This window comes from Falco naumanni, chromosome 1, assembly GCF_017639655.2.
Source record: "Falco naumanni isolate bFalNau1 chromosome 1, bFalNau1.pat, whole genome shotgun sequence".
In the NCBI taxonomy this organism is placed as follows: Eukaryota; Metazoa; Chordata; class Aves; order Falconiformes; family Falconidae; genus Falco; species Falco naumanni.
The window spans coordinates 103,717,231-103,740,507 of NC_054054.1; the positions used below are offsets into that span (position 1 = coordinate 103,717,231).

Sequence of the window (23,277 nt, forward strand, 5' to 3'; positions counted from 1 at the left end):
CAGCAGCGGCAATCTCAATGTTTTCATTTGTGGTGCTTAAGCAGGGAAACTCAAGACAGTTGCCATGCGCTAGTTGCTGCACACTTTGATGAGATGCCAGGGAAGACCCATCTGGTAGCCTGGATAACACAAAGATCCCAGCACATAAACACAGGGAGAGCACATGCACTCCTTCCTTATAAACAAACCTTTCCAACCAGCCAGCCTTCCGAAAACCTGTGTGTTCTCTAACCTGCTTTGCAAGAAAGTCACGTAGTAAAGCGCACTGAATAAAAAGATCTGAATCACACAGCTCTGTATAAGTGTTCTAACAGGGTAAAAATCTTTCCTTCCGAAACAGAAGGGGAAAATGGCAGCTCCTAACTTTGAAACTAAAAATATCATTATAGCGAACTTCAGTGTGTGTGCCATCTCCTCTAGGTGGCAGAGAAACTGGTTCCCAAACTTAGAAAGAAGCAAGCATAAAACAGGGAGGATCAGATAATTACAGTGCAAGCTCTCTTCCACAATCGCAGTGAGCCTGATGATTATGTCTCTCTGGAGCCCTCTTTCAGGATACAAATGAGCCAAACCCCACAGTGTCAAACCTTGGAAAACTCTTCAGAGCTTGGGTTGACTGGCTAAAGCCAGGGTTTATCTGTTGCTCGCCAGCTGCACTGCAGCAAGTGAAACCAGCTCGCCTCCAGCCTTTGCATTCCCTTGTTTCAAGGCAGTAGCCAATGCAGAAAACTGTCACCTTTAAGAGTTCTTCCTCATGGGCTTTGTAGCAAGGCTAGGATTAAACACTGGGCCATATAATAGTCTGTCCTATGTTAACATAAAAAACAGGTTCTAATGAATAAATGACACAAATCCAGCTTTGCCAGCACAAGTCCTCTCTCTCCAGATGTGTGCAGCTGCTTCCCCAGCTCCCTTTTATTTTTAAGTGCTGGCAGCCACATGGTTGTATCACAGGCAGACCTCTGTGTGCTCGAGAGGCCAGAAAACAGCCTGATCTCTAGCCAGATGAGAAAGTGATTCATTTGCAAACATCTGCTCAAGCCCAATCTTTTGTACAACAATCTTTAAAAAAAAACCCAACCCTCTGCAACCCAAAACCACTTAGCCCCTTCTGCTTGCCGCCAACACAGGCCCTTGGGTTTGGAAAACCAGCCATACCCCGCAGGCTGACCTTGCTGCAAAACAGGGACCCAAGGAAGCAAAACCAGACTGACCTCTTGCAAACCAGCCAAAGCTGTACTCAGCACCCTATTCTCAAACTGCAGTAGGCACAGGCAGACCAACAGCATGGCACAGCCCCTTCCACAGGCCTATCTGGTCTAATCACTGACTGGTACTTGAGGCCACACAACAATGCCAAAGTCCCTCAACAGCCCCCCAACAGCTCTAAGCAAGTCCAAACTTGAATCACTATGTTGGCTCATTTTCTTTTAGTCCAGACTGGAAGTGGTTGCAATTAACTTTTATAGTTCAGAAGCAGGAATTGTGTCCAGAACACTTGGCAAGAAAAAAAAATAAAAACAGTCTGTTTGAAAACCAAGAGGTGCTCTCACTGAGTGCTAAGGAGCTCTATACTCACATTACAGAAAAGAAACAGGAAGAAAAGTGATGTTGTGATGGCAATGCAAGCTGCAGGTGGGAAACAGCACAGAAAATTTTGAAATATATTAAAAAAAAAAAAAAAGACTTCAGTGCCAAAGCCTGACCTGTTTCAGCCTGTGTGAAAGCAAAGGTATGAGCAGTTTAGTGGGCAAAGACTCTCATAGCAGCAGAGGCTGAGAAGGAAGAACAGTAAAATAAGCAGGTAAAGGTTAATATACCAGAGATAAGTAAAGTGGAACTTGCTTGGCTTTGTGGATAAAAAACCAAAAAACTTGTCACTAGCACCTCTCTAGTTTCCCATGCAGACAGGAAAGCAGATGCAGCAAACCTCAAGAGTCTCAGCAGCACCTGTGTGATATATGGAGAGGGGCTCACTGCAGTGATATCCTGTCTTCTCGGGCACTGCTACTGAACCACAGCCCGCAGGCAGCCTCCACCAGAGAGCCAGAAGCTGCTTGAAAAACCTCTGACCATTCAGCCTTCCCTTAACACACATCCAGACCTGGAGCCCCTTCCTGAACCTGCAGGAAAATCAGAGTGACCCTCCACACATTTCAGCCAACTCACCACCACCTCAAGTCGAGTTGCCCATGGCAGCAAAGATGGTGACGGTGTCCTTTGCTCACTCATTTGCCCACACGCTGCCTCTCCTCTTTACACCAGCTTCCACTGCCTCAGAGTCAGCTCAAGGATGCTCACTAGATGGCAACAACCACCAAAGCAGAGACACTCCAGAGTCCTGGAAGGTCTCTACCAGGCTGGTTCCAGCAGGAGAAGCTCAGGGCAGTATCAAGAAACCCCTGTGGCTGTGGCCATGGGCATGGCAAACCTGGGGAAGCCTGAGGGGTGTCTGCATGAACCACCAAGGGTGTTGGGTTTACTACGTTGGCTTCTCCTCCAAAACACTGCTGTTGAAATCGGCATGTGCTATAAGAAAGTCAGAAGGTTGGATGAAGACTCAAAGGATGCGCAGGGACACAAGTACCACTACTGTATCTGCTACTATCCATTGCTGCTAGAAGATCTGCAAAATCAGCCTGGATACAAGGGACAGGGATGCCTTACAAATGTCCCTCAATCTCCCCTGTTTAATCCAAACCTCTTAATTCACTCCTGCTCCCCGATCCCCACTGTGGAGCTCAATTTTTGCTTCTCTTCAAAAGTGTGAAACAAAGCAGAAGCCTTGCAGACAGGGCACATACTGTAACAACCTCAGCCAAAACATAGCAGTTTCAGAAGGTAGATGACTTCCAAAAAGCTGGATTTTCAAAACACAGCAAACAAGGTGTGAGGATGAGAGGCAGAGAGAGCACCCTTACACTCACATCTGCCTTCCATACCTTCCACGTGCACAGACACACATAATAATTTCTGAGCACCCTAAAGATTAAGCTTGAAGAGATAATATGTAGTGCATGATAAAGAGAGCAGGGACTTGGATTCACTCCATGACTTATTATCTACCACCGCAGGTCTTTACTTTTGAGAACAGGCTGGAATTCAGCCATCTGCTGCCAATCATTTACTGCTTTCTTGTCCTGACATTGAACAAGGCAGCATTTCTCTTATTTTAAATGAAAACACATGGCTGCTGGAAAAAAACAAGGCTGACCCAATACAAGAACCTTTTATTTCAGAACCCGAGATCTAGCAAAGGGAGGAACTCTCAGGTTCTCAGTTTCAAAGTTAAATCTTGCCTCTAATGCAAGATTCCCTTAAGAAGCTCCAAGAAATCAACAGTACTTCCCACTAAAGGACCTTGTGAAGGACAAGGAATCCATTCTGCCTGTATGTGAAGCAGGGTCAAAGTGCTGCTGTGTAACTCAGATTTGAACAGCCGCAAGCTCAAGATCTGAAGCTGGCGGCCATTCCCTTACTTAACTTCCATGTGAACAGAAACAGCTTCCCAGCAAGCCTGCGACATGTCCCTGCCTAGCTTTATAGATACAAACAAGGGCTTGTTTGTTTTTTTTTTTTTTCCTCGTTTTTTTGGGGGGGTTTGTTTTTTTTAAAAAAGAAAATGGTGGAGGTGTCTATGGAATCAGAGGTGATAAGATCAATCACCAGGCTGCTGTCACACTACAGAATTAGTACAAGGACAGACAATGACCACCAATTGTTGTTTCAGATCTCTGGAAATCTGTCCCCAGAAAGAACAAAACAAATAACATTAAGCTGGGGGCAGGGGGTGGTGGTAAAGAGAGTCAAATCTTTGTCTTCCATAGTTCTGAGAGGGTGAAATATAGATATAGTGCAAGAAGAAATTTTATGAATGGAATGTGTGGTAAAAAAGCAGAGAATATAATCACAGAATCAATTTCTAGCAAAATCTAAATCCCACTGAAAGCTCCCTTCTCTCCCTACTCTCTCCTGTTTCCTGAAGTTACTCAGGTTGCTTCTTCACAGACATTATCTGATCCTGCTTTAAAATGCTTCAGTGATGAAGTTTCTATTGATCTTCCTGCAAAGTCTAAAAGCCTACAAGACTCAAAACTGGACTCTTCCTCCCAACATGCAACACCCAGCCAAACACAGCCCTAACTCTTCCTCCCAGGTCCAAATGGCACGTGGCCCCAGCCACCCTCGGAGGTGTGTAGGACCCTACGTGCCCCAGGCAGGGTTTGAGAGCGCACAGTACCTTGTACCAGCAACTGCTCCATCATTCTTCCCTAGGGGTTCATCCAGCTCCACACCACACCACTCTCCTTTGGCAAAATCCGTCTCTCCCACGTAGCGCACAACTCCTGTCTTTGTCCCACCAACCTGTTGGAAGATAAAATACCGAGGGTTAGAGATGGCAGCACTGGCACTGCCACGAGGGGACTGAAGCTGGGACAGTTACAGAGAGAGGAGGGGGCGGGGGGAAAGACAGCAGTATTTTCTGCTTCAGAACTAATGAAACCAGAACAGAAAGTTTTCATATTAAGTTCTCCTAGCACTAAAGATCTCTCTCCAATACCTACAAGCAAGTTGACAAGCTCACACTTTTGGAGCTGCCTGCCTAGAAGATGTATTTGTCAGAACAAATATAATGAAAAAGTATTTCAAGGCGTCAACTAATCGCACAAAGTTACTTGTGAGGCTATGAAGGAGTTTAAGCCCTCCAAGCGCTTATATACCTGCCTTCTGTAAAGAACCAAGATCTGCACTAACTGGGTTTCAGCCCTATGCTCCTTCAGCTGGCAGTTCTGAGCAATACAGGGACAGGACACCAAAGGGGCAAGCTGAGCCAGGAAGGCACTCGTCACTCTTCAGCTTGTTCACATGCAGGGTTTGCTAGGGCATAGCGAACAGCCTTCCCAGCAAACCTCTCAAAATAGAGGTGTTTTGTAGAGGAAAAAAAACCCTCTGCTTTTACCTACACATCCTACATCAATTCGCAGCGCTAACATGCTGCATGGGAAACAGTCTCATCTCTCCGCATGGCTTCCCCTAGCACTGAGTTTTTCCCTGATGGAGAAGAAAGAATAAATTGCACCCTTTGCTCCCGTATGTACACTTACAAGTTTTCAGTGTGCTGAGCAGACTCTGGGAGAGCATAAGTCAGGAACGTATGAAGTTGTGTTTTGATCACTGCTATAAGAGTACATTTCACCAGGCAGCAGCTGCCTCAGCCTTTGCACTAGAGGCTCCTACTTAGATACTTGTGCTGAGAAAAGAAAGATGGAAAAGTAGGAGCATGGTTCTCAAGGTTCGTACTTCAAGTAAATCAGCATACAGTTTAAACTGGTTTTAGCCTATCTCTACTAAAATCTAGGTTCAAGGAATATGCTTAAAAAGTAAGTTTAAAATTATATTTGCAGCTTTATCTTGAATGACCTGTAGTTAGTTATTTTCTTAATATTAAATTTTACATAAACGGGTATCAACACAGTAATATTCTCCTACAGAGAACAGTAAAAGTTGAATGAAGAAATCTCCAGTTTTCCATATTCCAGGATGTTACAGATTTACCAGCTCCGAATGCCTAAAAATTCTGAAAACTGCTTATGCAAAGGAGAAAGAGTTTTCCCAGCCTAAAAATATCTACCTGAATGGACCAGAGAACACAGCTCTGCAGTCTGGGTCCTACCTGAAGTCCTAGGAGGCTGCGCTGCAGCACACAGCTTGAGTTAGTCTTCTGTAATTTCTCTCACTAGGGATTCAAAGTGCTGCTTATGGAAAAAACCTTTGTTGATGTTCTCTTTGCTACATGAAGGAGGAAAACATTTGCCAGCAGGAAAAGTATCACAAGAAAGTTTTCTGGTCCTACACTGCATTCAGGAGTAGAAAGATGATTCCATTTCAGTATTAGGTACTTGGCAAGTCACAGATGTGAACAGTTACATTAGAATTCTTTACCTGTCCTTACAGTCAAACAGCAGTCCTCTTTTTGATTTGAGTTTATACAGACTTAGCTTCTTAATATTAACGTAAAGATTTAATGTTATGCTAATACATTTCTTTAGCAGCAAGTTGAACTCAATATAGGTGTAATTCATCTTAATGTCATTTATAGGAACTTACCATTGCTAGTAAGCTCCCTCAGTTTTATTTTTATTGGGTTTTAGTTACAGATATTGAGCCACGTTTCCTTTACCAAGCCACACAATCCTGACTCCACAAAGCCTCATGAAAACACCTTAAACACTCAATGCCCTCCCTCCATCAGTGAGACTCACCATGCTACTCTGGGGCACCTACTAGAGGGCCATGCGCCTGCATCCACACAAATAGGGCTGATCAATTACATCCCCATAGATATTACTGATTTTGAGAAAGCTGTTTCCAAACAGGAGAGAAAATAACTAGCCCTATTGACTTCATACACACGTTACATAATGATGCCAATACCAAAACGGTGCAGCGAGGCAGCAGGTCACGTTCCTACCCAGAAGCCGTACGTCAGAGAAGATGCTAAGTGCAGATCAGATCTAATGCTGCCCCAAATGGCAACGTGATTCCCTGCTTCCAAAGCAATGTATTTTATTTTCTCTTTCAAGTATTAATTATTCTGCCATCTTTTCTACAAAACACACCCTTGCCATCCAGCATTATCTTCTCCCTCAAGCCAGAATGGACACATCTGCTGCCCGACAGCCGAGACTCCCCACATCCTGACAGGGCTGGCAGTACAGTCAGAAGCCAGTATCAGGCTGTCACACTCACATGCCAGCGCTTGACCCTCTTGTTGAGCTTCCCATCTTTTGGCAGGCATGCAGGAACTCTTATGGATGGAGAGCCTAGAAAATTCATCCGACTCAGACATGCAGATTTATTCAGCCCTGATAATCTGCTAATGCTGCTAAAATAAATAATGCGTTTTGGAAAAAGCCAGCTGGTGGGTCATATCAGTGCCACAAAACAGCCTCATCAAAAGAGAAGCATTTGTTTTTATCAGACCCTTCAATAAATCAAAGGTATCACCTTGGAAGGAGGATAAAAGGCAGATTGTGAAAACCAGGGAGGTTAGCAACTGTGAAGCTTAACTCATGGTAGGTCACAGCCAGCCCTTCCACCCATGCCTAGCTTTCATACCATGCTCCGCAACCCAGGGATGGAAGAGCTGAGCATGGCTGGCTCCCTTACTGCGCTAACACAACTGCCACTATCATGCTAGAGACCAGAGCGCTGCGCTCCCATGAACATCTCAGCCTGCCAGCAGCACCAGTACCACCCTTAGCCACAAGTTTCTGTATGGAAAACTTTGCCTGCACCTCTCAGCCTGGCGCGTTTATCACAGCCACAACCACACCTTCAATTCGCCAAGGGTCTGGAGTTAAGCAGAGGCAAACTGGACAGGGCAACCTGTCTCTTTACTAAAGCACAAGACAGCACAGAGCTACAGCTGCAAGCTCAGCTACACCCCAGCGGTTCAGACATGCCAGAGCTTTTATAGCTGTCAAGTTTCATTCAAAAGGGAACAAAACTCCCAAAGCTTTTCTGAGAGCCTTTAACAGTTACCTTACCAAAACTATTCATGTCCAAGAGAATAGGACTTTACCAAACAAAGTGTTACTGGTTTTAGTTATAATTATTTTTGAAAGACAATACAAAACTCCGCTAAAACCAGCTCTTTCTTGAAGCTCCAAACAATTGAAACAATATTGACATAGTGATACAGGATTTTTTGGTTTGGAGAGTATTTTGACCAGCATCAACGTTCCAAGTTTCTCTACTTCAGGTAAACACACTTGTAATTAACTTCAAACAAGTTCATGGTGGTCCATCATCTCCAGCTGGATTCAAGCAGCCTCAAAGCCATGCACCTTTGATCTCTTGGAAAGTTCAGCTCCAGACTGAAGTTCTTTGCCTCAGCTCTGATGACTTTTTCATGCCTTTGACTAAACGCCATCTTTCTGACCTGGCTTTTCCTCAGTGAAAGATCTCCAATAGTTTCAAGAGACAGTCTTGGGCTTGACCTTCACAACAAAACGACGCCAGGAATACTTAACCAGTCTGCATCCTAACTGGTGAGTCAGAAGAGCAACATGCACTCAAAGACAGACATCCACATGCCTTCCCTGCTAACTGTATCATCCCTGACATGTTTTACTATGGTTTTCTCATCAAAATGAAAAAATTGGATTCAGACCAGTATCCCAAGGCTGAAAAGACAATGATGCTAATCCTTCCAGACACTGTCTTCAACAGAGCTGCTAATGTATCATTTAAACAATTTACCAAATTAGCACCAGGCCGTATCTCAATCTGGCTGCTGCAAGTCAGGCTCCCTCCAGCCTATGTTTGCTCTTTTCCCCTTATGTCCTCCCTGTTCACCCCACAGCAGTTTCTTGCTTTCAGCAAGAACATCTTAACAGCTGTCCTCAACCCGGGGCCTGTGGGCAATGCAATGCTTGCAATACATTCCAATACTGCTCAGGGAGAAAAGAAAAAATTATACATGTCATTCAGGCCAACAAGGACTGTACCTCACCATGTCATGCATGGTTCAGGGGCCAGCAATAGCTGTAGATGCCTGCTTGAGCATATCCCCAGGTAGAAACCACAGAGATGATGGTGTGCTGCCTGCTTAAAACTATAATTTACCCATGTAAATTTATTTTCTTAGCTGCTTTCCAAAGCATTTCCACAAGACAGTGCTGCTGAGCAGAGGATGGAGTTGGGAACAATAAATGCCCAAGTACAGCACACTGACATGCCTCCTTTGCAGGGCTCCCATGCCTCATTGCTGTGTCCTGGTGCAGTCGTGAAACTCTCCTACCGCTCACCTGTAGGAAGAGAGAGGAAGGGGACGGTGGGGAAAGGGCAGACGTGGGACACTTTCTTTACTCTGAGGACTTTCAACTGCTTTTAATGTTCAGCACATAAGCTTACTCTACACTGTTACTGGATGGTACTAACAAGAAGTTGGAGCTCACCTTTATCAGACAAGCGCTGCTTGCTCCAATTCGAGCTGTGACTGCAGGCTGCATCCAGCACGTAAACTGAAGCAGCCACCCTTTCCCTTGGTGAAAGGGTTTTTTCCCCTCTACACTCATCCACCCGGAAAAAGAACCTATTTCCACCCAAAATGAAAGACTGTGTCTTCCCACCACAGATAACTTAGCTCTTCCAAGCCCTGATGGCAGAAGATCATTGTACAAGACTTGATTTATAGAGGGTGCTTTTTGCAGCAGCATGGGGTTGTGGGTCCAGCCATCAAAGATGGCATGAAAAAATAATCTGTAAGTACAAGGGGGTAAATGTGTATACCTATGGGAAATCCGTGCCATCGCTTACTGGGGCTGACAGCCAGGGACAGCGTTCAGCAAGCTGGTGGTAAGGTGGAGATCTGGCTTGTGGTCAGGTTTGTCTGTAAATACAACTTATTTCAGGTGGCATCTAACCATCAGCAGTTTCATCTGAGCAGATAGTCACCATGCCATCTGTGAATGCCAGAACTGGTTTGTATGGTGAGGGGAGAAAGAGACAGGCAGGAATTACAGGACAGTCCTCCCTATGTGAAGTTACAGGAATTTTTATAGTTTCTTTTAACCCAACCACTTATCTTTGTGCCTTCCCATCCCCACAGCACAAGTCAGCATTGCACAAGGATGAGTCTAACAGCACTGCTGATGTAAGACATTTGTGCACATTTATATTTCAGGCACCAGTGAGAAAATAATGTCCTAGGGATGTGGTGTAAGAGGAAAACCTAGAATTACAGCATCCCCTCCTGAGGCTGTCTCTGATACAAAGTCCGCCCACGTTAATAATACAGTTTGCTCCACCACAGGCCACTTACAACTCCTATTTAATGACAGATATTGCACACAGAAGACAACAACTGTCCAATGCATCAGCCCAAATGAATGGTTAGGAGGGTGTGTGCATGCACAAAAAGCCTCAAAGGGTTAATGTGGCAGCAGGGCAGAGTGATTGCTTCGGGCTATTTATTTCCTCTTAGTTTCACTGCAGTGACAGGAACACTTGCTCCTGTGACAACAGCAGTTAGGCTGTATTTAACACCACAGAAGGGCAACAATCTTACATGGCAAGGAAAGAGCTTGGACTTGGAGACCTGAAAGTTTTCCTGGCTCTTGAATCCTGAAATCAGCTGCAAGACTGCACTTCCCACTGCCAGTCACAAACCTCCATAGGGATGGAAGTCCATCATTCCCATGCTCCTGTACAAGCTCTTGGGCTCCACTCTGCTGCTGTGCTCTCCAGTCATGACACAACCGCTGGTCTCCTGATGAACTGAGCTTAAAGCAGACAATGAAATACTAAAAGCACCTTCCCTGAAAATACTGCCTTGGTAGAACTACAAAACAGGATCCTTCTTTCTTTACTGCCTGGTTTGCAATAGAGAAGTAGGTCTCGTGATTGTCTGTAAAGCCTATGCAGAAGCATTGCTGCACCTTGAAGACCCCAGCAAGCTGGGAGAGCTCTGATGTTTAACCAGGAAAATAAAGAGCATGAATCCTTTCTTCCTAACACCTCACATGCAACAACAACGCTTCCACATCTCAGGCACTCAAAGTGAGCTGGCAGCGACAGAGCAAGTAGATCTCTCTGCCCAAGGAGGAGGGTTTAGGCTGCAGTTCTACTCACTGGGGAGATTCTAATGGAAATTATTTTTCACTCGGGTGGTTAAAGGCTTTCTGCAGCTTCAGGCTGGCAGAGCAGGGTTGGGGCAGGGGTGTGCAGGGGGGATGCTAAAGACAAGGACACGATTAGTTTATTCATGAGAATATTCTGTTATTTGTCAGGAGCCAGAGGTTGCAACACCACAGGCAAAAACACTTTGCAGCATACAGATGAGAAAATGATTAAAATCACACACTTGGGAGGAGCCCAGAATCCATTTCCACCAGCCTAGACAGCCTGCCACGGCAGTCCTGCCTGCCCGTCAGCCGAGGTGCTGCTCCATCAGTATCTCCCTGCTAGTGCTGCTTCTGCCGTTCTAGCATCTATTCTGCTTTTTCCACTCAAAACTTCTGGCAAAATTACAAAGCTAGAACCCATCTGAAGAGTATCTGCAGCAACACCCCACAGCAACAGTCAGCCAGCCACTGGGATGTAACCTGGCCATTAAATAGTCTTGTTTATCACTACATTTCAGTACTGAAGAGCAGAATCCTGCAATCCCAGTTCGGAGACAGAAAGATGGTTAAGGGAAGAATACCTTTATTAAGAGGAATTTTTGTTTGGCTTTTTTTTATATATATAATTATTTTTCATTTAGACTGACATAGAGAAAACTGCTACCTCCTTCCCATCCTTCTAAAGAAAGCAACCATATCTAGGGTGGAATGAGTTCAGCTGCTGAGAAAGCCTCCCACCAAAGCATGTAAAATACATTTTCTCAGGCAAAAAAACACAGCAGAGATTTCTCCTCCAAGCAGAAAATATTCAGCCACTCCATTGCTGTTTCCATCCATTCTTTCCCTGGAAAAAGGCAGCAAGCCAGCCTCACATTAACAGCAGCACTCCATCAATTATCATACTTTGGGAAGCTCCATTCTTACTAAAGCAAAGGTTAATTGTTCCACACTTATTTGCCAGACTTCAAGAGACAAATTCTACAATATTAGGGAGGCTTTTTCATCTCTTTAATGTAATTTTTGCATCTCTGGGAAAAAGTCTGAGTTAGAAAATGCCAGAGGCAAATATTATCTAATTCTTCTAATGGAAAGCTTCTAATGGAAAGCTAAAAGTCACTTTTTGCAACTGCTGGAGAGTCAGAAAAGGTCTCAGAACAAAGTCATTGAAAAGCAAAAATGTCTTCAAGCTATAATGGACTTTAATGAAGTTAAAGAAAACCGCTAGCAGGAAATGACCAGAATGCAGAGCAGCAAGGCATTGGTCTTACAGACCTGGAAGGGATCCCTGCAACCTTGTCCTCCATCCACTGAGCAATTACAGAAAACACATCCTCCCTCACTTGAAAAGCTTTCGGTGGATCCCCTCTGCCTAAAAGCCATTCTCAAATAAAAAGATAATCTTTCAGAAAAGCACGGACCAAGAGACTAATAAAGACAACTAAAACTGTAGCAATCCATAGAGGACAAGAGCAAAGATTTACTCAGGGAATTTGAGGCAGCTCAGGTAAACCTAGAATTGTTGTTCTTGTATTCAAACACCAAACATGATTCTTTACTGAAGAGCCCACGTGTTCACACTAAGTTTACTAAGCGTCACATCCAGTGGGCACAAGCAGAACCCATCTTCACTTTTCCTCCTCCAAAAATGAACCAACTTTAAACTGTTTATATTTTATTTAATAAAATGAAAACTATCAAACAACCCAACAGTGTTTTGGTGTGCAAGTGCATTGCTAGCTTTGAAAGTGTATTCATAATGCCAGATATGCCTGACATTCGGACACAACAGATCCTGAAATCCTCTGAGCAGACTGCGCCACATGAAGTTTTGACTCAGAAGACACATGTGGTCTGTCACAGCAGATCAGTGCTCCCCAGCCACCTCAGGGTTGCTCTAACGTGGCCCGGCTACCCAGGGTCCTTGTGGGGCTGCAGAGAGCAAAGCATTTAAACATGATATCTCCATTACTAAAAAAGCCATCTGCCAAGCCAAGCACATGTTACTGAACCATAACAGCAAATTATTTCTTCTTGTCATTATCTGTTCTTTTCCTGGACCTCTACTACATCATGCAAACAATTCCCGATGTTTCTGTAAGCTGAGTATTCCTGCTAGAGCCAGTGAGATGCTGAGCTCATTCCAGATTCACTCTTTTGGAGCTATTTATTACATTAACAAATCACAGCACAGATTTTATCTTAAAACATCTGGGGTGGATAAATCAGCAAGCAGAGAGGGATGTCTCCTAAGGACAGACCTTTAGTAAAAGCAAGCAAACAAACAAAAAAAATCTAAAACCACAACCAACCTCCCCAAAAACAACTCAATAGAAGCCAAAGGGTAAGATGCTAACAGTTTGTGTTGCATGGGTATGCTGAAATCTCAATCTGCATGGGCTCCACCAAGGTACACAGAGCATTAAGTGGACAGACCCTGCCTCGGTGAGCGTACAGTTGGGAGAGAGGGTTTAAACAATTAAGTCTGGAGAACACTATTCCATTGCCTGGCTGGTTCAGAAAGAACAGAGCCAAGTTTACCCTAGATTTTATATTTTGCAGTTTATTTTCTACAGTTGCTGTTCCTAAAATGGGAAGTTCTCACCTGAGCACTCTTCCCATTCCCTGCAACAGGTAAATGAGAAAACGACAGCAAACAAACAAACTAATCAAAGCGGGACAGATTCCTCAGGTTCATTTCTCCCCATGTGTAGCTGCTTTAAAAGACCAACATTAGCGCAGGTGTAAACAGAGAATGTCTGCCACCTTTGCCTTGCTCACCCCTGCCTCTGGGACCGGCACGGACAGCAGCAGCTTTGCTGGCAGTAGGGATGGGGAGGGAAGAAGAGGCAGACTGGTGAAGTCAGGAAGATGACAGACCAGCAACAAACCCTTGAGCAGCTGCCAGCTCATGCTGTGATACAGAATGCAGTGCACATTTTGGAGAAAATTTGAGAATATAAAACTTTCTCACCTCTACAGCTACGTCTACAAGCCCACGTGTTCACACTAAGTTTACTAAGCGTCACATCCAGTGGGCACAAGCAGAACCCATCTTCACTTTTCCTCCTCCAAAAATGAACCAACTTTAAACTGTTTATATTTTATTTAATAAAATGAAAACTATCAAACAACCCAACAGTGTTTTGGTGTGCAAGTGCATTGCTAGCTTTGAAAGTGTATTCATAATGCCAGATATGCCTGACATTCGGACACAACAGATCCTGAAATCCTCTGAGCAGACTGCGCCACATGAAGTTTTGACTCAGAAGACACATGTGGTCTGTCACAGCAGCTCAGTGCTCCCCAGCCACCTCAGGGTTGCTCTAACGTGGCCCGGCTACCCAGGGTCCTTGTGGGGCTGCAGAGAGCAAAGGAATCAACTCCATCAGCTTGAGCTGCAGCCTGCCTAAGGTTGCTGCTACCTCCAGCAGAAAAACTCACTCTCTGAGGCCACAAAGGACCTTTGAGACTGCCTCTGACACTCCCCTGCACACACTCCTGATTCACATCAGCTGTGGAGCCAAGTTCTACCAAACCCCTATTATTAAACAGATGGCAAGTCTGTCTACACTTCTCTCCTACCACTGTTGGTATTGCAACCAGGTGCCCCAAAAAGAAAACGCTACGTAGCTAACTTTAAATGGGAGCCAGACTGCCCAGGATGCACAAAGCCTAACCCTTTGCAACCTGTTGGTCACAGACATTTTCATTTTCTAGATCCAGGAACGTTACTGGGGATACAGTCACAACAGATCTATACTTAAATGCTTGGCTCTTCCAATATTTGATATCACAGCACATATCATACACACTAAACAAAACTAAACTTTTTTTACAGAACTGCAGAACAAAACTCAGTTTGTCCTCTCTCTGTGCTTTGGTATCTTTCTTTTCCTCCACCACTTCCACTGAAAGCACTACTTCTTTGCTAGGACACAAACAGCGACAAGCTTGATGGCAAACTTTCAGTAAGCCATTCTTAGTGCAAGTGTGGCATTTTGGCTTGAAGTCATTGGGTACTCTATTCTACATAAGGAAAACAACAGAAATCAGATGTGGAGAACCCATCCATCAAGTACAGTAACCTCTCCTCAAGTCCTACCCTTTTATAGAAATAACTGCAAGTTCCTTTCTGTACAGGAAAAGAGTTAGTGTCATATACAACATCTAAAAAAATGAAGCACCAAATGGCAGTGACCACCTACAAGAGATTCTTGCAAATACTTGTAGAGTACATACAACCACACACAAGACACGCTGTTGCAAATTCTCCAAAAGCCCCAGTACACACCATTATGGAGAGCATCACTGGATTAGAATATAAGAATAAATTATTTTTCTTCTATGTCCCTGTCATGTTTGAGTTGTCTCTCTGACCTCATTCTCCTGCTCAGGATTTGTCCAATGTAAGAAATGCTCTGGAATATGTTCTCTTGCATTACTGCGAGAGAGAGATGTCCAGAAGACACAGCATCCCAAATAACAGTGAATGCAGAAGGTCAAGGCCTGCTTGGTCCAGGCATCCTCCCTCCAAGACCACACTATCCCATACCTCACCACCAACTCTGTCCTCCTTTTGTCTTGTCCTGAACCTGATCAGGGACACTTAGCTAGGGGACAAATTCTCCTCCTTTGCCTTTCTAGGGGGACCCCACGATCAACTCACCAGCACACGATCTCCAAGCCGTAAGTCCTTCTCCCCTTTTTTCACAGACCCACTGTCCGAGAGGTTAGATCCAGACTCGTTGCCTGTCTTCATGGCGCTGTTCAGGACGCTCTCCCGCAGGGGGATGACACGAGTGGAGAGAGGTGGCGTGGCTGTCCCCGAGTGCAGTGACAAGTTCTGAGCCGTCAGGGAGTCCACGGAGGGGGCGTCGCTCCCCGAGCCCTCGGCCACCGGCTGCCGCGTCAGCTTGGACGGTCGCGTAAAAATCCCCTGCAGTGGCTGGCATTCAAAGTAACGTACTCCACCGACAGAGCCGTCATTCTTACCCACCGGGTCATCCAGAACAACCCCTGCCCACTGGCCCGGAGCAAATTGCGTCTCCCCAAGATACTGGATCACACCTGGCTTCACTCCATTTACCCAGACACGTTCGCCCACCACAAAGTCTCCCAGGAAATCATCGCCCACCTCGGCAACCTTTGAACCCGACTTCTCGGCGCTGGCGGTGGAGGTGGTACCCTGCTTGTGTAAAGGTGAGCCTGTGAATCAAGGGAAAAAAGGTTTTGGTATGAGGAGAAATCCTAAAAGGCAGCCAAAACACCAGGAAAGGGCATTTACAAAAAGGAAACATCTGGGACAATGACTTCGGTTGCAGGTTTACACCGAGTGAAGGTTAAAACCTGAGTGACCCCATTACTTACATATCTTCCTCAGCAGGAAAGCAATCTGCACAGAAATCTCCATCTGCTTGCCCAGTTTCTGCAGGTCTCGCACAAAACAAAGAATCGACCCCACGTCTTCATCCCCCTTTACAATGCCCGCTTACCCCCAGCCCCGTCACAGCACCAAAGGGTATTTTGCATGGCAGCACTAGTGTAAGCTCAAAAGGACAGGAGTGGTGGTAAGTGCTTATGGGTCAAAAGGAGACCAACGAACGGCTGCTTTGAAGAAAGATGCCAAAATCATCCTTTCACCCCCCCCAAAAAATAAAAAAATATAATTAGCAAGGCACTGAAGTCTTAGTACCTGACACTGTGAGAACTCTGTGTGTTTGGATCCAGGCAAACAGTCCAAGCATTGAGAGTCCCACCAAGGGCACTAATAGCTCCTGTGGGACCACGCAGCTGCCTTTGCAAATTACTCAAATTTTCCCAGCTGCTGCTATGCCCTTTGCTGGAGCAGAGCCCAACAGTGAGCAGACACCTGGAGTATGTTCAATATAAACAGCACATCTATAAACAGGAAGCATCTACAAACCCCTTGCATGCACAGCCTTCCCAGGGCTGACACGCTGTGCGCTGAACTCGATAAAATCTGCAATAAGGGACACTTCTTCCAGTCCAGCAAGCCCAAGCCAGACCTCCAACGATGCTTTGCTGCACTGGGAGACCAAAAACTGCAGGTGATGCTGGAAATTCAGTCCTGCTCACACTCTCCAGCACACCCTTGATCAGCCAAACTCTCCGTAACACACAAGGAGGCCCTTAAATACGTGACTGGTGTCTGAAGGGGAACAAAGACAAGCAAATGAGATAGCACTGACCCCACTCTTGCTGACCCAAGCATCAAACACCTATCACAAACTTTGGGCTTTCAGCCTAGGCCCAGGGGAATGAAAGACAAGGACATATGGACTTCATTAAAACTCTTGGAAGGTTAAAGGGGGAGGTTAAGCAAAGCACTAAAAGAAACCATACAAGAGACTGAGGAAATAAGCTTGCAAAATAAGGTCCAGCAAGTCATATACCGTGAACCTTCAGTCATCCTCAGCTCTCGGTAGCACTGGGGTCCCCAGTGTGCTTCTCTCCCACAGCTGGCGTACGGCAGGCGTGCATGACACTGTCCCACACATCCTGCACTCAGCAAAAGCTACTCGGACCCTTCTGCCAGGCTTTAAGCTGAAATTCTGAGTGCCACCAAGCAGAAAAGCATAAAGCACACGCAGGAAGAAATTTTTATTTGCCACCAGAGGAGGCTGACAGAAAGCCTAATCAGCTGCACAGGCAAGCCCGACTTGAGTGCTTATCTGAAATGAACTGTGAAACTTGTTCAGCCTCAGCCATCACTATGGCTCAGTCTGAACCATTTCTACAGCTCTTTCAGAAGTAATGGGCCTGACAGATCAGGCTCAGCTCCTAGAATGCCTGAAGAACGTAAAAGCTCTCAAACCAAGACACTTCAAAGCTTTGCTAAAGGTGTAATGTCAGCGGAAAGAAAAGAGCATCAGTGTGTCAGCGCTAGCGTAAAGAACCGAACAGTTTCTGCTAAACCAGTTGTGTTAACAGGGATTAATACTGACACTTTGGTACTCATTGGACTCCAGAGTCAACACTCTTGACAAAGCTCTATGGCACAATTGCACCAGTTAGTTTGTGGCTCCTGGAAGTCCACAGAATGTCTGCCTGGTCTGAACAAGGAGAAAGCAGCAGTTAAGGCACGATCATGCAAACCTCTTATGAGCAGAATTGCCTCCCACCTGCTCACTAGGCTTGGTGGGCTGGAGCTGGAACAACTCTTGAGAAAATTAGCCAAACGGAGCATGCACAGCACAACACAGGGCACATTCAAGAGGCCAATCCCATGATGGGCACAGGAAGGGCAGTAGCATAAATACCGTTCCCACCTGAAAAGGTCAGTGGCAACCAAGACCGCAGTGCTCCCAGCAGAGCTCAGCCAGCTCCCTGGCAGAAACCTTCTCTCAGCCTTTGGGCCCTGCTCTGAAAGTTTCTTCAGCCTCACATGTTCTTCATTAACTTTTGGGTTTGGTTTTTTTTCTGGCAAAATGTCTGACATTCAAGCTTGTGTTATTCTCAATCTTGTAAAAGACAGTACATCAAAACGATCCATTAGAGGGATGGCACTACATCCAAGAACCAGTTTCACCTTAAAAAACTGAAACCCAAAGACTATAAGGATGCTTAGAGCTTTTGATCTTTACAAAAGACTTTAAATAAAAAGGGGTGGGAAGGAAACAGAGCTCCATCCATGTGAACCATTAAAACAACCATAAGCAGAAGATAAGACCACCATGCTTATTAGCACAAAATAGTAAAATAGCCAGATTAGGAACCAGCAAGTTATATTTTAAAGGCTTTCCATTTAATAACCAGAGATGGCTACAGAGGTCCATCACCAACAACATCTGTGATATGTATCTCTCCTTTCATGAGAATAAATTAAATTAGAAACACAACTTACATCCTGGTTTCATGCTCGGCAGAGTGTCGTAACACACAGATCTCATGCTGCTGACATGTTTGCAACACACGTATGCAACATGCCAAGTAGAACAGACGAACTCAACACTCCACGGAACTATAAGCACAGAAATGGGGGGGGGGGGGTGTCTGCATCTGTATTCACAAAAGATCAAAGCTGCTTTTCTAGTCCTGCTGGAGCCTGAGTTTCAGCACATTAGAAGGCTTTATGATGGCTGGTAGTTAACAATCAAGATACAGGTTACATTTGCTCTCACCAACACCTCTGCAATGTGGCTAGGATAAGCAAACCCTTCAGCAGTGAGGCTCAAGCAAAGAAAGGCAGGAAGGCCGCCCAAGGCTGAACAAACAACACAGCAGGATTTAAAAACTCATCTAGACTCACTGTATTTCACTGCAAGAGCAAACACCTTCAAAAACTGACTTGGACCAGAAAAAAAAAAAAAAAACAGTTCATTGGACTCCTGGTGCAACACTGTACTCCCCAAAAATCTAAAATTTTAGTAGGACTTAATACACTCCGCTCATTTTAGGTATCTGTCTGACAGGCAGTGCTGCCAAACTACAGTAATTATAACATCTCAGGGAAACAATCTAATTACAGGCTCCCGAGCAGAGCAGCACAGTCAGAAGCACTATTATTCTTTAGCACAAGATGAATTATTCAAAAAGATAGGATTTAAGTGAGGAACCACCAGAGGGTTTACCATCTTCATTATGGCCATGTTGTAGAAACTTGGTATTTTACATGACCTTTATTACCCACATATAAAATAACAACTAAGCCACCAATTTTCCTACAGCGCAGCTAACACGCTTTTGCGCACTAGGTTTTCAGGGAAGCCAAGAGTCACTACGACCAAGCTAAACTCATTCTTCTTGGCTTCAGGACTCTTGGATCCATTAACTAGATGGCCAGACAACATCCAAAGTAGTCTGAGTAGACTAAGCTCTGATCCTCCCAGGTAAGTATCTACTCACCAGCCTTCAGAAGGCAAAAGGCAGCGATGAGCAACTTGTCTTCAATGCCATGAGTATCTTAGGATAGCCCAAAACTGACACCAGCCAAAGGCACTGCTCTCTAAGACCTAACATCTGAAGTTACCCACTCTCCAAGCAGCTGTTAACAGCCTGGGGGAAAGCACACCAAAAGCCCAGGATTCCTGAGCCTTCAGGCTCCAGGCACCTAAAAAGCTGGTCTATGCCTCTGTCGCTTGGAGTTGCTGTTTCTGGTGAAGAAAAATCTTGTTCTAGTCAGACTCCCCAGTTAAACACCCACAAGTTCCAAGAAACTCACTAACAACAAAGTAAGGGTACAGATCTCAGGTGCGAAGTTGAGAACAGCTACACAAGAGAAACAAATGCAGCAAAACACAAAATCACTACTTTCTACTCCAGCCCTACCATTACCTGTTGACACCAATTGAGAAGCCACAGGAACCCTCTGAATGTCACGTTTAAGCATCTAATGCAGCAGCTCACCTGGAAGCCAGCAACGGGGAAAAAGCTCTTTCCTCCTTGGTCCAGGAGGATCTCCCTCTGCTGCTCTGTCCAACACAAACCCTGCTCGCTAGACAGGACTGTGACAGCAGCTCCTCCCTCCCTCCCTCTCACTGGGACCAGGCTCTAAGACACAACAAGCAGTAAGCAGGATCTCTTCCACTTGGGCTTTCCAACTTTACAAGTCTATTGTGTTCATTAGCCAGCTCATTCTTCTTGGTTTAAATGGCCTTCCTGTAGGTCACAGCTTTCAGGACTGAACAACAACTTATAAATCAGTCATACTCAACATCCGCTAAATGCACATCTTATCCAACTCTAAATCTCTATTTTCCCTTTAGCATAAAGCCCACGCATGATGCATTAATAACCCCCACAGCAGACCCGGTGTTTAGGGCCCTTTTTGCAAACTCATACCACCGGTTTTAGGGGCCCACAGTGACAGGGTACCCGATGCTGACAGTGCACCAGTTCTTCAGGAGCCAAACAAATTCCTATCAGCCAAGAGCTGGAGAGGTTAAAGGTTTTAACTAAAGCTTCAGCCTGCTCACATGGCTCTTGTTACGGTGTCAATGAAAGCCATGTGTCTAAAATCCCTGGAAGCACAAGGACTTCCGCAAACAAGGGACGGACTCCAGCTCTTGGAAACGTCTGCTGTAGGAAGGGGGGGGGGGGGGGAAGAGCTTTGTTCAGTACAGGAGCAAGAAACCGCCCTTCAAGTAGAGTCTGAAAGTCGAAGCAAGAGGAACAGAGCACTCGCTCCGCAGCATCTGCAGGAATACCCTTCTTTGCAGCATCCATGATGAGATACTCAACCACAGCATTAGGCTAAGTGCCATCCACATCCAGTGAAACCATGCATCCCCTCACTCCCTCCACATCTTTTGACCTCCCACAGTATTTCAGTTGCTCACTTCTTATCACCAGGCAATTGAAACAAAGGGGAAAGGAAACTTATTTCTAAAGGGGAGGAGGAAGAGGAAGAGAAAAATAGTTCAGCATGAGAAGTGGTGCATAGTGAGTGTTGCCCATGTATTTCCTACTCCCCGCAGAACTCCTTTGTAATCTTATGGCTCCTGAGACACATGCCAGGCACCACAACTGCCAAAGGAATCAGAAATGCAACAGCCTGTTGTGTTGCCATGGGAATCGGGAGACAGGCAGTTAATTGATAAAATGGAGGTACATTAGATTTAAAAGAAAGAAAAAAAAGAAGAAGGAAAAAAAAGGGGGTGGGAGACGGGTGGGAAGATATATACCAGAGTAGCATCTTCGGCAGGAAGGGAGGGAGAAACAAGAACACACATGGCATTTACAGAAGAGCTTTACAATGCCCGTAGGAGAGGTCTTTTTCCTTCTCCATTTTAATTTTCAGAGGATTTTACCCTCAAATCCCACCACATCACAAGACAGCCTGACATGCTGCACAGAATTGCCTGTCCATTCCCAGACTGTGTTCTCTCTACATCGATCAATAAGCTTTTCATTCACTACCCAGCAAGGAAAACTGTACCAGCCTGGCAGAAGCATCACTGTCACAAGACCTGAAGACATGACATCTTCACCTCACTGGCCCACGCTACAGAGGTCACTAACCTGTGACACAGCAGCATGCCTTGCAGTTCATGAGCATCTCTCAACATGCAGCCCTGCGACCAAACTAACTAGTCAAAAAACTCTGGTACCAGCTCTGCTCCCTCTCAGCCTGGGCAGGGCTTCAGGACAGTCCCATGACCCGGGGACCTACAATGCCCACTTGAAGCCAAGACATTTTTGCCAGCCGTAAAACTCTGCTGCATGCCAGCTAAAAGGAATAACATATGTTTTTCTGCCACAAGAATTAGGTGAGAGCCTAAGAGGCATTGCAGCAGCCTGGCTCACTGCTTGTTTCAATGCTGAGGTGATGACGTGGGGATGTGGTCTCAGTTGGGATGTCAGACACTGCCCCTGTTCAAACTGCAGCCTGTACTCAGGGCACTAAACATTTGTGGTGGATAGTATTTTGCCATTCAGCTGGCCACCGCCCTCCACTACAAACTGGAGCTGTAGAATAGCAGTGCGTTGTCTTTACAACCAAGTACCCAGAAGCTCCTGGCTCTGTGTATTCTACCCATTGCTTTTACACAGCAGTTACTGTAAGCTTCTTGAGGTCTGCAATACCACTTCACCCCCAAGCACACCACTAGATAAATTCACTAACCGATGGAAAGCAAAGCTGATCAGAGCTTCCCCTACAGAGAAGGGAATGAAGAAGGCCAGTCCAGAGCATCTGTTGTCAAAGATTCAAGCCTCAGTCCCTATTGACTACAATAGCTGGTCTACCAGGCAAGAGCCAAGGAGGTACAACCTGCTGCATCCCCAGAAGCTGCCACCCACACAGGCAGGGAGACAGGGCTTCGCTTGGCAGTGTCAGCAGCAGCCATGCAGGCTGACAGGGCCTCCCACGGGAGAAGGGCTGGCTGCCTGCTGCCTTCACAGCACTCGGTGGTGGTGAGGCTTCACCACATGTAATTTCGAGGTTCCTACACAGTGACTGGAGCTTCTCAAAGCAGCTTGGATTACATAAACATGACGTTGTTGGCAATCAAGTGAAAGCCAGCCCACTCTGCCATACCCAAATTCAAATCATCGAGCACACCAATGAAGCAGCTGTTTCCCGCAAGATTTATCACAGCCCTTCCAAGCTGCAGGATAAGGCAGAAATAGAGAGGGAAGAGGTGACTGCAAGAGAAAGCAATGCTTTGCAGGCAATAGCCAAATGCCTGGCAGCACATTGTGGGAGGAAGCAGCCCAAGAGATTTATGGCTGACTTGGAAACAACGACTGAAAGCTCTGCAAGTTCAAAGCTGAAAAGTTGGGGCTGTGATCTGGCATGGAGACAAGCTCTGCATCTGCCACCCTGGAAATCTATTGCCCCTGCTGTTCCCTGGAATAACCCCCCTGGCGTGGATATTACAATCCATTGCAACTTCAGCAACACTGGCTCCAGCTCCTTTAAAGAGAGGAAACATACCTAGAAAGAAACTTGCGATGAGGAGGAAGGAAAAGAGGACAATAAGAAAGTGAACAAGAACTATGAATGAGCAAGCAAAATCGAATGAGGACCAATGCAAAGTTGCTTTGCACTGACTGCAAGGAGATGCCCATTGAGGCAGATATTTGTCTTCACAAGGGCAGCTGGGAAGGGCACTGAACCTCAAACAGACATACAGAACAAAGGCCTTCTTATAAAGGTCTCATTCAGGAGGCTGACTGGTACGAA

The 23,277-nt window shown here is 45.5% G+C and overlaps 1 protein-coding gene across 9 annotated transcripts in view; it reads right to left on the minus strand.

Moving 5' to 3' along the window:
- Window positions 1–23,277, minus strand: part of CLIP2 (CAP-Gly domain containing linker protein 2) — a 104,537-nt gene that overhangs the window by 29,625 nt on the left and 51,635 nt on the right. For all 9 annotated transcript variants that reach the window (XR_005830722.1, XR_005830720.1, XM_040613570.1 and 6 more), the window contains 2 exons: window positions 15,298–15,836; window positions 4,241–4,365 (listed from right to left, as the gene is read on the minus strand). Coding sequence is in view for 7 of the 9 variants with exons in the window: in XM_040613570.1 (XP_040469504.1) it covers window positions 4,241–4,365; window positions 15,298–15,836 (664 nt within the window). In the remaining 2 variants the exon portion in view is untranslated. The remainder of the gene's footprint in view (window positions 1–4,240; window positions 4,366–15,297; window positions 15,837–23,277) is intronic.